The sequence below is a fragment of the Erinaceus europaeus genome, unplaced genomic scaffold (genome assembly GCF_950295315.1).
Source record: "Erinaceus europaeus unplaced genomic scaffold, mEriEur2.1 scaffold_510, whole genome shotgun sequence".
Lineage (NCBI taxonomy): Eukaryota > Metazoa > Chordata > Mammalia > Eulipotyphla > Erinaceidae > Erinaceus > Erinaceus europaeus.
In genome coordinates this window covers 46,675-60,447 of record NW_026648028.1, presented here as the reverse complement: position 1 = coordinate 60,447, position 13,773 = coordinate 46,675, and the positions used below count along the sequence as shown (strand labels likewise).

The 13,773-nt window shown below is 40.6% G+C and overlaps 1 protein-coding gene across 1 annotated transcript in view; it reads left to right on the top strand.

Moving 5' to 3' along the window:
• Positions 1-11,252, top strand: part of NCKAP1 (NCK associated protein 1) — a 35,737-nt gene extending 24,485 nt beyond the window's left edge. The window contains exons 14-18 of the mRNA XM_007522143.2: positions 3,345-3,438; positions 5,334-5,450; positions 5,976-6,085; positions 8,892-8,981; positions 10,378-11,252. Of these exons, the coding sequence (XP_007522205.1) occupies positions 3,345-3,438; positions 5,334-5,450; positions 5,976-6,085; positions 8,892-8,981; positions 10,378-10,494 (528 nt within the window). The 3' untranslated portion in view covers positions 10,495-11,252. The remainder of the gene's footprint in view (positions 1-3,344; positions 3,439-5,333; positions 5,451-5,975; positions 6,086-8,891; positions 8,982-10,377) is intronic.
• Positions 11,253-13,773: the final 2,521 nt, after the last annotated feature.

Sequence of the window (13,773 nt, the reverse complement as noted above, 5' to 3'; positions counted from 1 at the left end):
AGCAGGTTAAGCGCACGCGCAAAGTGCAGGGACCAGCATAAGGATCCCGGTTCGAGCCCCCGGCTCCCCACCTGCAGGGGAGTCGCTTCACAGGCGGTGAAGCAGGTCTGCAGGTGTCTGTCTTTCTCTCCCCCTCTGTCTTCTTCTCCTATCTCCATTTCTCTCTGTCCTATCCAACAATGAACGACATCAATAGCAACAACAATAACTACAACAATAAAACAAGGGCAACAAAAGGGAATAAATAAATAAATATCTCTTAAAAACTGATGTTAATAAGCCTGATAAGCAGATGTTAACTATAGGCTGTAATGTTTGCTTTCCTGATTTTAATTAATAAATATAAAAGAGAAGGTCGACCATCTTAGGAGAGTTTTTGTTTTGAAAATATCAGGGAAATTCAACCATTGATCTAGTCCTAGAATGATTTTCCAGTAGCCACCCATCTCCTAAATGACCTCACAGTTCTCATAGCTAAAGTATCATAGGAAAACTGTTTTTTGTTTTATGTACTTTAAAAAACACTAACTGGGGGAAAAAATGTTTAGCTCTTGTTTGGTACTGAAATCATTTCTCAAACTGATTCCATTCAAACTTTTTGAAGCTTATTTTCCATCTCTAATTATGAATTTATCCCTCTTCATATATATTCTGTGAAGTAACCAGAACTTTCCTTTAATAAACCTTTTATTTCATTTATTTGAATAGAGGCAGAAGATGAGAAAGAAAGGAGAGACAGAGAGGGGGAGGGAGACAGATATCTGCAGTGCTGTTTGACCACTCTTGAAGCTGGGGACCTGGACTTGAACCTGGGTCTTTGCTCGTGCCAGTATGTGTGCTTAACCGGATATGTCACTGCCTGCCCCTTAACCAGAACATTTATGGATAGTCTCACGTTTGTATTTGTCTCCTCTATACTTACCTGGATATCTAACTTATCTTCTTAGAACTGACTACACTGCCATCTTTTGAGAAACCTTCCTTGATCCTTAAGTGATAATTGTTTTCTCATCATTGCCAGAGGAAGTTCATTTGTAATGACTGATATCACTCAAACCCTGTACCATTAACAGTGATTCCTCATCTCTTCCCAGCCCTACACCTATGTAAACATTCATTGATTTTATCTTTGTGTGGTTGCCTGTTCCCTTCCCATTCCATGTAAATCATTCAGTAGGTGAGTCTTTTGGCCTTGGTTTCTTCAGTTATCATGGTGCTGTCAAGGTCCACTCAGGGCAGAGCGCGTGCGGCCTCATATACTCAGTGACAGGTCAGCACCAGAGTGCGCCACGGCAGCCGGCCCTCATAGGCTGCGTGCGCGTGTGGAGCTCAGGTGTGTAGAGGCTACCTGTCCACATCTGGTTTGTGTTACATGCTGCTTGCTGTTCATACTAGGGAGACATCTCCTAGTGACCCATTTCTCAGAACATATTCCTGTTATTAAACAACACATGGCAGCATTCGTACTGCATATCATTGCTTCTAAAACGACGCCCCATTTTCATTTTCCCATTCCTTGGTTGGTATACATGGGGGGTCCGCCCACTTTTTGACTACTATAAATAATGCTACTATTATTATTTGCAAATAGTTCATTCTGATGGTATGCTGCTTTCCTATGTGTGTGACCTAGGTTCGAGACTAGCCCCTACACACATACATTGAAGGAGGCTTCAGTGCTGTTCTCTCTCTGTCTCTGCCTCTTTCTCCATTTAAAAAGTAAATAGTAGTAGTAATTCTACTATCAGTATCCTTTGACAAGTTTCTGAGTGGACTTTCTCTTGAATTTTTTTTTTTTTAAGAATTTATTTATTTATTCATGAGAAAGGAGGAGAGAAAGAACCAGCCATCACTCTGGTGCATGTGCTGCCGGGGATCGAACTCAGGACCTCATGGTTAAGAATCCAATGCTTTATCTACTGCACCACCTCCCGGACCACGACATTCTCTTGATTTTATCCCAGGAGTGGATAAAATCCACTGATGGTTCACGTGGATACTGTTTAGCCTTTTTCAGACACCTTATTTTGTGGATTTAGTTCTTAGATTTACGTCTGTGACACGCTTTCGGTTGGCTTTGTAGTTGATCGAGTAATGGATCAGATATTTATCTACCACTGATTGCCATTTGTTTTAAGATGCAAATTTTACTTCACATTTTGAGTACTGAGTTCTTTGTTGTTGCACTGTCTGTAGGGGTTTGCCAATGAGACTGTCTTTGAATTTGAGTATTAGAAGAATTAACTTAGGGGTGTGGGCGGTGATGCACCCGGTTAAGCACATACATTACCATGTGTAAGGACCCCCACCTGCAGGGGGGGATGCTTCACGAGTGGAGCAGGTCTGCAGGTGTTTCTCTTTCTCTCCCTCTCTGTCTCTTCCTCCTCTATCAGTTTTTCTGTTTACCTAATTAGAAAATAGAATTAAAATAAAAACAGAAAATAGCTGCCAAGAGTGCTGGCACCGAGCTCCAACAATAAACCTGGTGGCAGGAAAAAAAAAAAAAAACCTGATATACTCCAAAAATTAAATATCAGAAATTCCTGTATCAGATTTAAATCAGTAAAAATAAGATTTTCACCTTACTGCAATAAGTTAGTCGCCATGTTTATAAGTCTGGGTAAGTATTAAACCACTGTAATTTTTTATTAAATAATAATATACATAAACGTACATCCATTGATTGTTCATTTTTTCCAGAAATTGAACCCAGAGTCTTATGCAGGTACTTTACTGCCGAGCCACTTCCCCCAATGCACTTTCTTACTTTTACTTTTTGGAGTGAGAGAAGGCGCAGCACATGCACCATCCACAGAGACCCTGGGTGTTCTCAGGTGGTGTCGGGAGTCAACCTAGAGTCTCACGCAGTGTGGAAGCCAGGCTCTCTGTCACTGAGCCATCTCACTGACTCCTGCTCATCTCTGTTGACGTATATGTTCCGAGAAAAAAAAATGTTGACTGTTTCTGTTGGAATTAACCACATGGGGGTATATCTGTTTTGTTGGGCCTAACAGTGGGAATTTAAAGACACCAGTGGACTTAACCCACTGATCAATATAGGTTACTCTTTTTCTCCCCTTATTTATTTGCTTATTTATTTTTTACCAGAGCACTGATCAGCTGCAGGGGACTGAACCTGGGAGTTTGGGGCCTCGGGCATCTGAATCTCTTTGCATAACCATTAATGCTACCTACACTGCTCCATATAGGTTCCTTAACAGTAACTACCTCAACCAAGTTCCAGAAATCCTCTCACTTCTTTGCAGGCAGGGTCTAATGGATACTTCATTTCAAATGAATTTGTTAGAAGTTTCTGCTGAGTGACTCTTGTAATTTTGAATTAGGTTGCTATGAATGTGTACGAGTTATCATCAGCGGCTGGATTGCCTTGTGAGATTGACCCTGCTTTGGTGGTAGCACTCTCCTCACAGAAGTCAGGTAACACGCGTCAGTTAAAATGTTGTGCCACTAGGTAGACTCTCCAGAGCGACACAGATAGAGGTGCATTGCTTACCTGTCACTCAGGGGCCCGCTGCATGTCAATCCCGGCGCCCCCCCAGCTAAGCTGTAAGACTGGGAGACAGTACCAAGGCCATTCAGTGTGGATGCAGAAAGTGAAAAAGGGTCAGAATCTGTGCCTTGGGACTTTACTGACTTTAAGAGCTCAAGGAGAAGAGAAGTTATTATGAAAGGGGTGGAGAAGAAAGAAGCAGGGCAGAAATCCTTCCGGGAAGGAGCAGCAAAGTGGTCAGCTATGTGTGATCAACGTGTGACGTTGACTAGAGCAGAGTCAGTGCAGTTCCAAGTGAAAAAGATCGATAGAGAAGAGTGAAGAGAACAGAGGAGAAAATGAATTAGAGGCCATGAGTATAAAACTTACCTGGGGGGGGGGGGGGGGCAGACGGTGGCTCACCCTGTTAGGTGCACATATTGCCGAGCACAAGGGCCTGGGTTTGAGTCCCCGCTCTCCACCTGCAAGGGGGATGCTTGAAGAGAGAGCGGTGAGGCAGGTCTTCAGGTCTCTCTCCTCTCTCTCCTACATCTCTCTCAGTCCTCTGTCCTGTCAGATGAAAACAGAAAGGGGGAAAAATGGCTGTCGGGAGCGGGGGATTCATGTGCAGGCACTGAGTATCCTCAGTAACCTTGGTGGCAGGGAAAAAAATACAGTCTCTTGAAGAGTTTTACTGTAAAAGGAAGCCAAGAAATAAAAACAGTAGCAGCTGGAGGCAGGAACAAAATCAAGGAGGGGAAATAGCCTGGAGGTGGTGCAGCAGGATATGCTACAGCTGCCGACCACAGACTGTAGAGCAATCTAGAATGCTAAAGAGGCCTTTAAAAGGTGGTCCTTTGAAGTGTAGCAGCTAGGATTCTCCCAGTGTTTCCAGATTTGTTTACAACGTAGATAACATTTCATTCGCTTCTGACACTGAGTTGCATTCATCTAACCCTTTGCATATAGTATAAAGCCAAACTCATCAGTTTTTTTGGTTGGTTGATTGTTTAACATTTCTCTTTTTTTTTTTTTCTCATTAATGAGTTATTTAGTCACATGACATCTATATTTTTATTTTCAATTTTTAAAACTTTCTCACTGTATTTTTAGTGTTGCATTCTTTTTTAAATATTTATTTATTTATTCATTCCCTTTTATTGCCCTTGTTGCGTTATTGTTGTAGTTATTATTGTTGTTGTTGATGTTATTGATGTTGGATAGGACAGAGAGAAATGGAGAGGGGAGGGGAAGACAGAGAGGGGGAGAGAAAGACAGACACCTGCAGACCAGCTTCACCGCCTGTCAAGCGACTCCCCTGCATGTGGGGAGCCGGGGGCTCGAACCGGGATCTTTACGCCGGTCCCTGTGCTTTGCGCCTCCTGTGCTAGCGCCCAACTCCCTGGTGTTGCATTCTCCTCCTCCTCCTCCTCCTCCTCCTCCTCCTCCTCCTTCTTTTTTTTTTTTTTTAAGGTTTTGCTTATTTATTCTGGATAGATAGTCGGAGAGAAATTGAGAAGGAAAGGGGGAATTAAGAAGGGACGCCTGCAGTCTTGCCCCACTGTTTGTGGCACACATGCGCCTCCCTGCAGGTGGGGACCAGGGACTTGAACCCGGGTTCTTGGACACTGTCAGATGCTGAGCCATGGTGTGTGCCACCACCCAGCCCCTCGGTTCTTTGTAAATTTTATTTCTTGATTTGTTCAAATCACCTCTTATTTCTGCTCATTCTTTATTTCTTTATGCAATTTCTTTATGAATTTTGCTTTCTCTGGCTTAGATGATCACTCTGAACTAATTTTGAAAAATTACCTTGTTTTAATTTTTTAAATTTCTCCCATAGAAAACATAAGTCCAGAAGAAGAATATAAAATTGCCTGCCTCCTGATGGTCTTTGTGGCAGTTTCTTTGCCGACGCTGGCCAGTAACGTGATGTCTCAGTATAGCCCCGCAATTGAAGGTAATGTCGATTTAAACTTATTTTGGTAATGGAAAAATCACAAGTTTTAATATAGCCGTTACTTCCCAATTAACTGATGTCATTTTAGAACAAAACTGTAATTTAAGTTCTACCACTTGCTAGCTATCTAACCTTGAGGAATTCGTGTGTGTGTGTGTGTGTGTGTACGGACCTATCGGTACGGGCTGTATTTAGCAGGGAATGGGGAGGAAGTTTCTAATATTAATTTAAATATTGAATGGTAAAATATTCTTGAAACAACTAGACCTGTCCTTTATAAGTGCCCAAGAAAGATCAAACCTACGTACTCTGGGGGTTTGAAACACAAATATAATCCTCTAGTGCTCTCCTGATAGAATACCTTTTAAAGCATTAGAGCAAAAGGCATTGAAAAGCAAATAGAAGAGCAGCGAAGATTGTGCCCTAGCCCAGACTACTGAGTCCCTAATATCTGCACCTGTGTGTCGTCTGTTGTGCTGGGATCGCCCCAGCGTAGAAACACAAACCTGCTTTGCACTTTCTCAGGGCATTGCAACAACATCCACTGCTTGGCCAAAGCCATCAACCAGATCGCTGCAGCTTTGTTCACAATCCACAAAGGAAGCATTGAGGACCGTCTTAAGGAATTTTTGGCGGTATGTATAATAAAATAGTGTGATTTATGACATTGTCCAAAAAAAAAAACATTGATAATTACAACTATGAGATATAACTCAATACTCATTTCAGATGGGGAAACAGGTCAATCAAGAAACACTTTGGACTCTTCCCTCTGACTTACAAGCCTCTCATTTCTACAGCTCTGCAATGTGATCTTCTAGTCTGTGTCTTTCTTGTTTGTTTCCAGAGATGCGCTTCCTGCCCGTGTGATCTCACCGGCGCAGGCTCTCTGTACATAGACTTACATACAGCGGGAAGCATGGGCACAGAGCCGCCCCCATGTGGCGCTGCGACTACAACCTGGGTTGTGCACAGGAAATAGCTCTTCAGCCCAGACTTTTTTTTTTTCTCTCTCTCTTGGTTATTCTTTTCCAGGCCAATTTTTTTCTAATAGAGAGAGATGTGGGGTGTGGAGGAGAGTGGCAGAACAGGCATACTATCTAGCTGAGCTGTTTTGCTGCCCCTTGGACCTTTCTTCTAAGCTGATAGATGAACTGCCCTAGAATTTTGCCTAAGGTTTGAAGAAAAAAAAAAAAAAGATAACAAAGGGGATGTGAGTCATAGAAAGTTCCCTTTAAAAAATATGTTTTACTTAAGTTACTTAGCTTACTTGGGAGAGACTACTAAATGAAAAAAAATAAAACTCAAAAATTAATATCTGCTAGCTATAAAAACAAGGTAGTAGGGTGAGAGGAGATAGCATAATGGTTATGCAAAGAGACTGTCATGCCTTCGGATCCAAAGTTACAGGTTCAGTCCCCCAGCCCCCCACACCACCATAAGCCAGAGCTGACAGAGTTGAGCAGTGTTGGATCCCTGACCTCACGTATGTCAGAGTTGTGCTTTGGTGCGCATGGGCTCTCTCTCTCTCCCTCCCTGCTTCCCTCCCTCTCTCCCTCCCTCACAGAAGCAAACCTTTTAGGAAAGAGGTTAGTAATGTCATAACTCTAGCTTCATGAAGCGTGACTTTTAGTTTTTTTTTTAATTTTTAAATATTTATTTACTTCTTTTCCCTTTTGTTGCCTTTGTTGTTTTTTATTGTTGTTGTAGTTATTATTGTTTTTGTTACTGATGTTGTCGGATAGGACAGAGAGAAATGGAGAGGCGAAGGGAAGACAGAGAGGGGGAGAGAAAGACAGACACCTGCAGACCTGCTTCTCTGCCTGTGAAGTGACTCCCCTGCAGGTGGGGAGCCGGGGGCTTGAACCGGGATCCTTATGCTGCTCCTTTCGTTTTGTGCCACGTGCACTTAACCCGCTGCGTTACCACCCAACGCCCACTCTTAGTTTCTATGTCTTTGAAGCTCTTTTCTTTGTCAGTGATCCTTTTCCTTATTCTGTGCATTACTATGTTGTAATGAACACTAGAATATATTACAAGTTACAAATTGTGTCATCTTTTTAAAATTTTTTAAGATTTTATTATGAACGACACCAGAGCATTCCTTACCTCTGGCACATGCACAGTTTGAGAGAGCAAGCATGGGACACCATGCATGCCAAGTCCTGTGCTGTGCTGGCCTGTCTCTAGGGCGTTGACTTACTTAGATCGCTTTATTGGGGAGTGCTTGCTTTGAAAGCCCTGTTGTCTTTGGCATATAGCTTCCTATCTCCTTTTACTCTACAACTCCCATTAACCTGTTATCACTAACTAAGGTTTCACCCTGAATATCCACTTTTATGATTTTCTATTTTATTTTTAATTTTAAAGAAAATATAATAATAATTTGAGGGAAAATAGCTTCTGTGTCAAGGTTAAAAATTTCGTCTCCGTTTCCTTTAGTCAAGGCTTACTGTCTAGATCTCATAATCTCATTAATTGAACCTTGAAATTTTGTTATTTAGAAACTGAGCAATATAGTTATTTTAAAGATGTTGAGAAGGTTAAAAAAAAGTGTAAATCACTTTTTTCTTTAAATCTTTTTTTTCTTTAAAAATGAAATAATGGTTACGGGGAGTTGGGCGGTAGCTCAGCAGATTAAGCACAAGTGGCGGTAAAGCGCAGGGACCGGCGTAAGGATCCCGGTTTGAGCCCCCGGCTCCCCACCTGCAGGGGAGTCGCTTCACAGGCGGTGAAGCAGGTCTGCAGGTGTCTGTCTTTCTCTCCCCCTCTCTGTCTTCCCCTCCTCTCTCCGTTTCTCTCTGTCCTATCCAACATCAGTAACAACAACAATAATAACTACAACAATAAAAAGTAAGGGAATAAATAAGTAAATATTAAAAAAAAACAAAACAAGGGCAGCAAAAGGGAAAAATGCTTTAAAAAAAAAAAAAAGGGAGTCAGGTGGTGGCGCAGCGGGTTAAGCGCACATGGCGCAAAGCACAAGGACCGGCATAAGGATCCCGGTTCGAGCCCCTGGCTCCCCACCTGCAGGGGAGCCGCTCCACAAGCGGTGAAGCAGGTCTGCAGGTGTCTGTCTGTCTCTCCCCCTCTCTGTCTTCCCCTCCTCTCTCCATTTCTCTCTGTCCTGTCTAACGACGACGACATCAATAACAACAACAATAATAACTACAATAATTAAAAAAACAAGGGCAATAAAAGGGAAAATAAATAAATATAAAATTTTTTTTTAAAAGAAAGAATAGTTATGGGGGAAAACCAGTTTTAAGGCCAAGAGAATAATTTGATTCCATTGTTACTTGCATGACTATAAGGAATCAAGCTCATCTTACTTGCTGTCTGATTGTTCACTCTCTTATATGTAGATGCTGAGTGACTGAACTGTGTTGTTCGTTGTATATGCTGTTGTTTTATAAACTTAAATTTATATACTTTTTGAAGCTTGCATCTTCCAGTCTGTTGAAAATTGGTCAGGAGACAGACAAAACAACTACAAGAAACAGAGAATCTGTTTACTTGCTACTAGATATGGTGAGTATCATGCTAAGTTTTTTTGTTTTTTTTTTTAATATTTATTTACTTAGAGTACTGCTCAGCTCTGGCTTATGGTGGTGTAGGGGATTGAACCTGAAACCTGGAAGCCTCAGGTTAGAGAGTCAGTTTGCATAACCATTATGCTATCTCCCCCACCCATTATCATGCTAGTTTTTATTAACAAAGTGTCAGTCATTCTTGATGGTGTTTTCTTGGCATTTTACTGATTAAATACCAGAGATGGTGCACTTTGTTGGTCCCTTGTATTCACACTATGCCCAAGTCACATGCTTCCTAAAAAAACCTGAGGGCTGGGGGTGGGGGTATATAGCATAAATATATAAATATATATATATATGTCTGAGACTTCCAGTACCACCAGAAGCCAGAACTGAGTGGTACTTTGGTGTAAAAAAAAAAAGTTAAAATGACTGACATCACTTTACTATGGTGATAAAATCAGAAAACAATGAAATAACTTCTTGTATGGTATTCTTTTATCATTTGTTTTTTAGCCTGTTAGTAAATAGATTTTTTGACAGTGTTATCAGTTTTAACACCCTTCCACTTAGATATTCTAAGCCATATTCTTTGCCATATAATATAATTTCCTATAATTCTCTGTGCCGGAGTCTTCTTGTTTTTCTTGACCATAAACTAGTTATGTATGTTACTATCAGCTGCTCTCCTCGCCTCTCCTCTGGTCTCCTTTATCTTCACAAACCTGTATCTGACTTACGATACACTCCATAACTCAAATCTTTTCTGTTTATTCTGACTTTCATTAGTCTTTCTTCCCTTTTGAACGCCTCTAAAGTAATCTTAGAGTTGTTTTCTGGTGGGAGTCAGGCAGTAGCGCAGCGGGATAAGTGCACGTGGCGCCAAGCACAAGGACGGGTATAAGGATTCCAGTTCGAGCCCCCGGCTCCCCACCTGCAGGGGGGTCGCTTCACGGTCAGTGAAGCAGGTCTGCAGGCGTCTGTCTCTCTCGCCCTCTCTGTCTTCCCTTCCTCTCTCCATTTGTCTCTGTCCTATCCGACAACAATAGCAATAACAATAATAATAACCACAACAATGATAAAACAACAAGGGCAACAAAAGGGGGAAAATAGAGTCTCCAGGAGCAGTGGATTCCTGGTGCAGGCACCGAGCCCCAGCAGTAACCCTGGAGGCAAAAAAGAAAAAATGTTTTCTGGCTTTGTCTTGAGGCTCCAGTCGGACCTGATAGTATGAATGCATTCTGATAGCATATACTGTGCTATATTTACATTTCTGATGTTAAACCGAAAGCAAACATTTAGAAATTGCGTCTTAATAATATTAATGAATAGGTATTTTCATTATAAGTAGCCCCAACTCTAATGCATTTTTGGGATTTGGGGATTTTTTTCAGATCGTACAGGAATCCCCATTCCTCACAATGGATCTTCTGGAATCTTGTTTTCCTTATGTCTTGCTGAGAAATGCTTACCATGCTGTCTACAAGCAAAGTGTCGCATCTTCTGCATAAAATATCTCCTTACTGAAGATAAGCACGTGCTTTTGTCGCCTCAGTTTCACCTGTAAACCGTAGAGCTGTTTTGTGGGTTCCAAATCTCTCTCGTGCGGTTGTGTTTGATCATTAGTTTCTCCATAAGGGTGTGCTGCAGCGGACTCAGTTGATTTAGGTCGCACAGTCACTGAACTCACTGACATTATTCCTATAATTTTAGTTTCATACATTATTTCTCTTGTTTTTTGATACTTGATAATGAAAAAAAAAAACCTTTGCTTGTTTATTTCTGATAAAGAACTGTATTTAGTGATTATTTTAGATAGTGATTGATATGGCATTCATCTGCGTGTAAATTATTTCATCTAGGGATGAGTTCTGATCTGTACTTAACAGTTCCTAAAACAAGATTGGATGTGCATTTCTGTGCTGTTATGAATACATTTCTGCTTTCTTTTGAAACATTGCCAAACTCAATGCTGTAATACTGTATAACATTAAGAATGTTCAAGGACTGCTCAGCATTGGGAGCGGACAGCTCCAGAATTCTAAGATAGCAGCAGACGCTGTTGCTTGTATAAAGCCTCGTGGATAATTTTTAGACTAACTTCATGGTGCCCCGTTGGCATTAGCACTACCATTGTAACCTGCTGTATAATAACCTTAGGCATTTATCAATTGTTGATACAAATGTTAGTCCTTAACCACTTTTTATATGTTTTAAATTTTGAAATTCAAGTGTACCTGCCATAACATAAAATAAACACTAGACCATATCACATTTCAAATGACTTCTTTAACTTGGGATTTTAGGAGATCATTCTTTAATATCATATAGTTTCCATTTGAACTCAGTTTAAAATGAACTTTAGTTTAGAAATACTCGAGTTAAGTATAGCATTTAGTACCAGTTCAGCTATTAGAGGATTTGTTTAAATGTTTTGAAAAAAATTCCACTGGAAAAATTAAAGTAAGAAAATAAAATTACATAATTTTTTTTGAAGATGTTATTTTTTATGAGACAGAGGAACCATGGCACTATTCAGATCTGGCTTATGTGTATGAAGAATTGAACCTGGGATTTTGTGAAGGCAAATCATACATGCTCTGTGGAGAAACCGTCTCTCCCACCTACATGGATTTTTTTTTTTTTAAGATTAAATGAAACTCATGCACCGTCAGTTTGCTAATTTTATCTTTGACCAAATGGACTTGAATGAATGGGGGAAGGTGGGATGATTGTGGAATACTATAGAAGTTGAGAGTTATTACTTCAGTGAGTAAATGGATGGGGAAGACGTGACGGCTTGTTGCTTAGTAGTGGACATGCAGGACAGAAAAGATGAGTGAATTTAAAGGTAGCCAGATAGGTTTTCCTCTGTGGCAGGCAAAGACTGTTTCTCGGCAACTCTGTAGCTGGTTATCAGAATGCTTGTACCCTCACAGACCTCTTAATGCAGACACTGGTAGTGTGTTTACGGTAAAAGAAAGCTGCCGTGGACTCCTTCGTGCTGTTTTTCTTTGTCCCGACAGAGTAGAACGAAACTGAGATGACTGTACTTGTCTTCTTTGTTTTGGTTTTGGCGGGAGGGACCAACAACATTGCTGTTTGTCGAGCTGGGGATCAAGTCTGGAGCCCCTACATGCAAACCCTGTGCAGTGCTGGTGTGCAGATTCCCTTTCCCAGTACGACTGTTTGAAAATTATCAGTCGTCCCGTCCCACAAATCATTTTTTCAAAGGGAACACATTTTTGAATTTCAGGTATTTTCAAATTTGAAATAGATTATACAGTGAACTGTTGAAATGAAGGTTAAATGCTGGTTTTTGAAGTGTTTAATGATATTCTTGGAGATTATATGCATCTTCTGGTTATTTATATGTGTAAGGGCATAGTAATAGACTTAAATTATTCTTTGCTCATATTTATGTTAAGAAAAGGTCATTCTTGTAGTCATGTGAATATGAATATATATATATATATATGTGTGTATATATATATATATATATATATTGCCCAAATGTTTTCTCATATGCCTGGGCAAACTAAGTAGTATACTAATTGATTGTTCTTTATAAAGTGGTTTTTTTTTCCCAAATAAATAAATAAGACGAAGAGCCTCTGGAGGGGGGAAAAGTTAAGAGTAAATTGACGATGGCTACTTTAATACCTTATTTATTAATAACTTGTTTTCTCCTAAACTTGCATCACAATATTCTGTTTTTGTCATTCTGCTACGGTAGTGTGGTGTCACTGTGATTACTTGTAATCTACCTATCTCAGTAGGATAAAATTGTCTTTGTGCTTTTTAATGTCACCATAAATACTACTGCTTAATTTCATTTAAATGGATATTAGATGAATCTAAGTGAACAGGTTCATTTAGATGATTATAGATATTTTATACCTACATCTTGGTGAACGTGCCACTGTGAAGCTCATTTTTCAGAGGTAAGATCATTGGGAAGATCAACAGTTTTAAAACAGTAATGCTGGAGTTGGGAGGTAGCAGCAGCACATTAAGCGCAGGTGGCGCAAAGTACAAGGACCAGAGTAAGGATCCTGGTTTGAGCCCCCGGCTCCCCACTTGCAGGGGAGTCACTTCACAGGCGGTGAAGCAGGTGTCTATCTTTCTCTTCCCTTCCTCTCTCCATTTCTCTCTGTCTTATCCAACAATGAATGACATCAATAACCACAAAAATAAAAAAGGGGGCAACAAAAGGGGATAAATAAACATTAAAAAAAAGAATTTACAAGATTATATCCATTTTGTTCCTGCTACTCTAGGTGTGTGTATCATTTCCTTCAGTGGTGCCAAAGAACTTGTTGCTGCTTCAGAAGATGAAATATAAATAAATCTCATTTTCACTTGTGTGTCTTTGTTTACAGGTGAGGTAGAATATATATATTTAAATCTTTTTATTTACTTATTTGTTATTGTATAGAGACAGATAAATTGAAAGAGAAGGGGGAGATGGAGAGGAAGAGAGACACCTGCAGACCTGCTTCACCACCTGTGAAGGCGACTCCCCTGCAAGTGGGGAGCCGGGGGCTCGAACCGGGATCCTTACTGTGGTCCTTGGCTTTGCGCCACGTGCGCTTAACCCGCTGCGCCACCGCCCGACTCCCAGAATATATTTTTTTATATGCACGCTTTTATGTTGTGAATCTCCGCCACGTGCGCTTAACCCGCTGCGCCACCGCCCGACTCCCAGAATATATTTTTTTATATGCACGCTTTTATGTTGTGAATCTGTAAAGCTCCAGATCCATGTTTATTTTTTTCTCTTTAGTCAA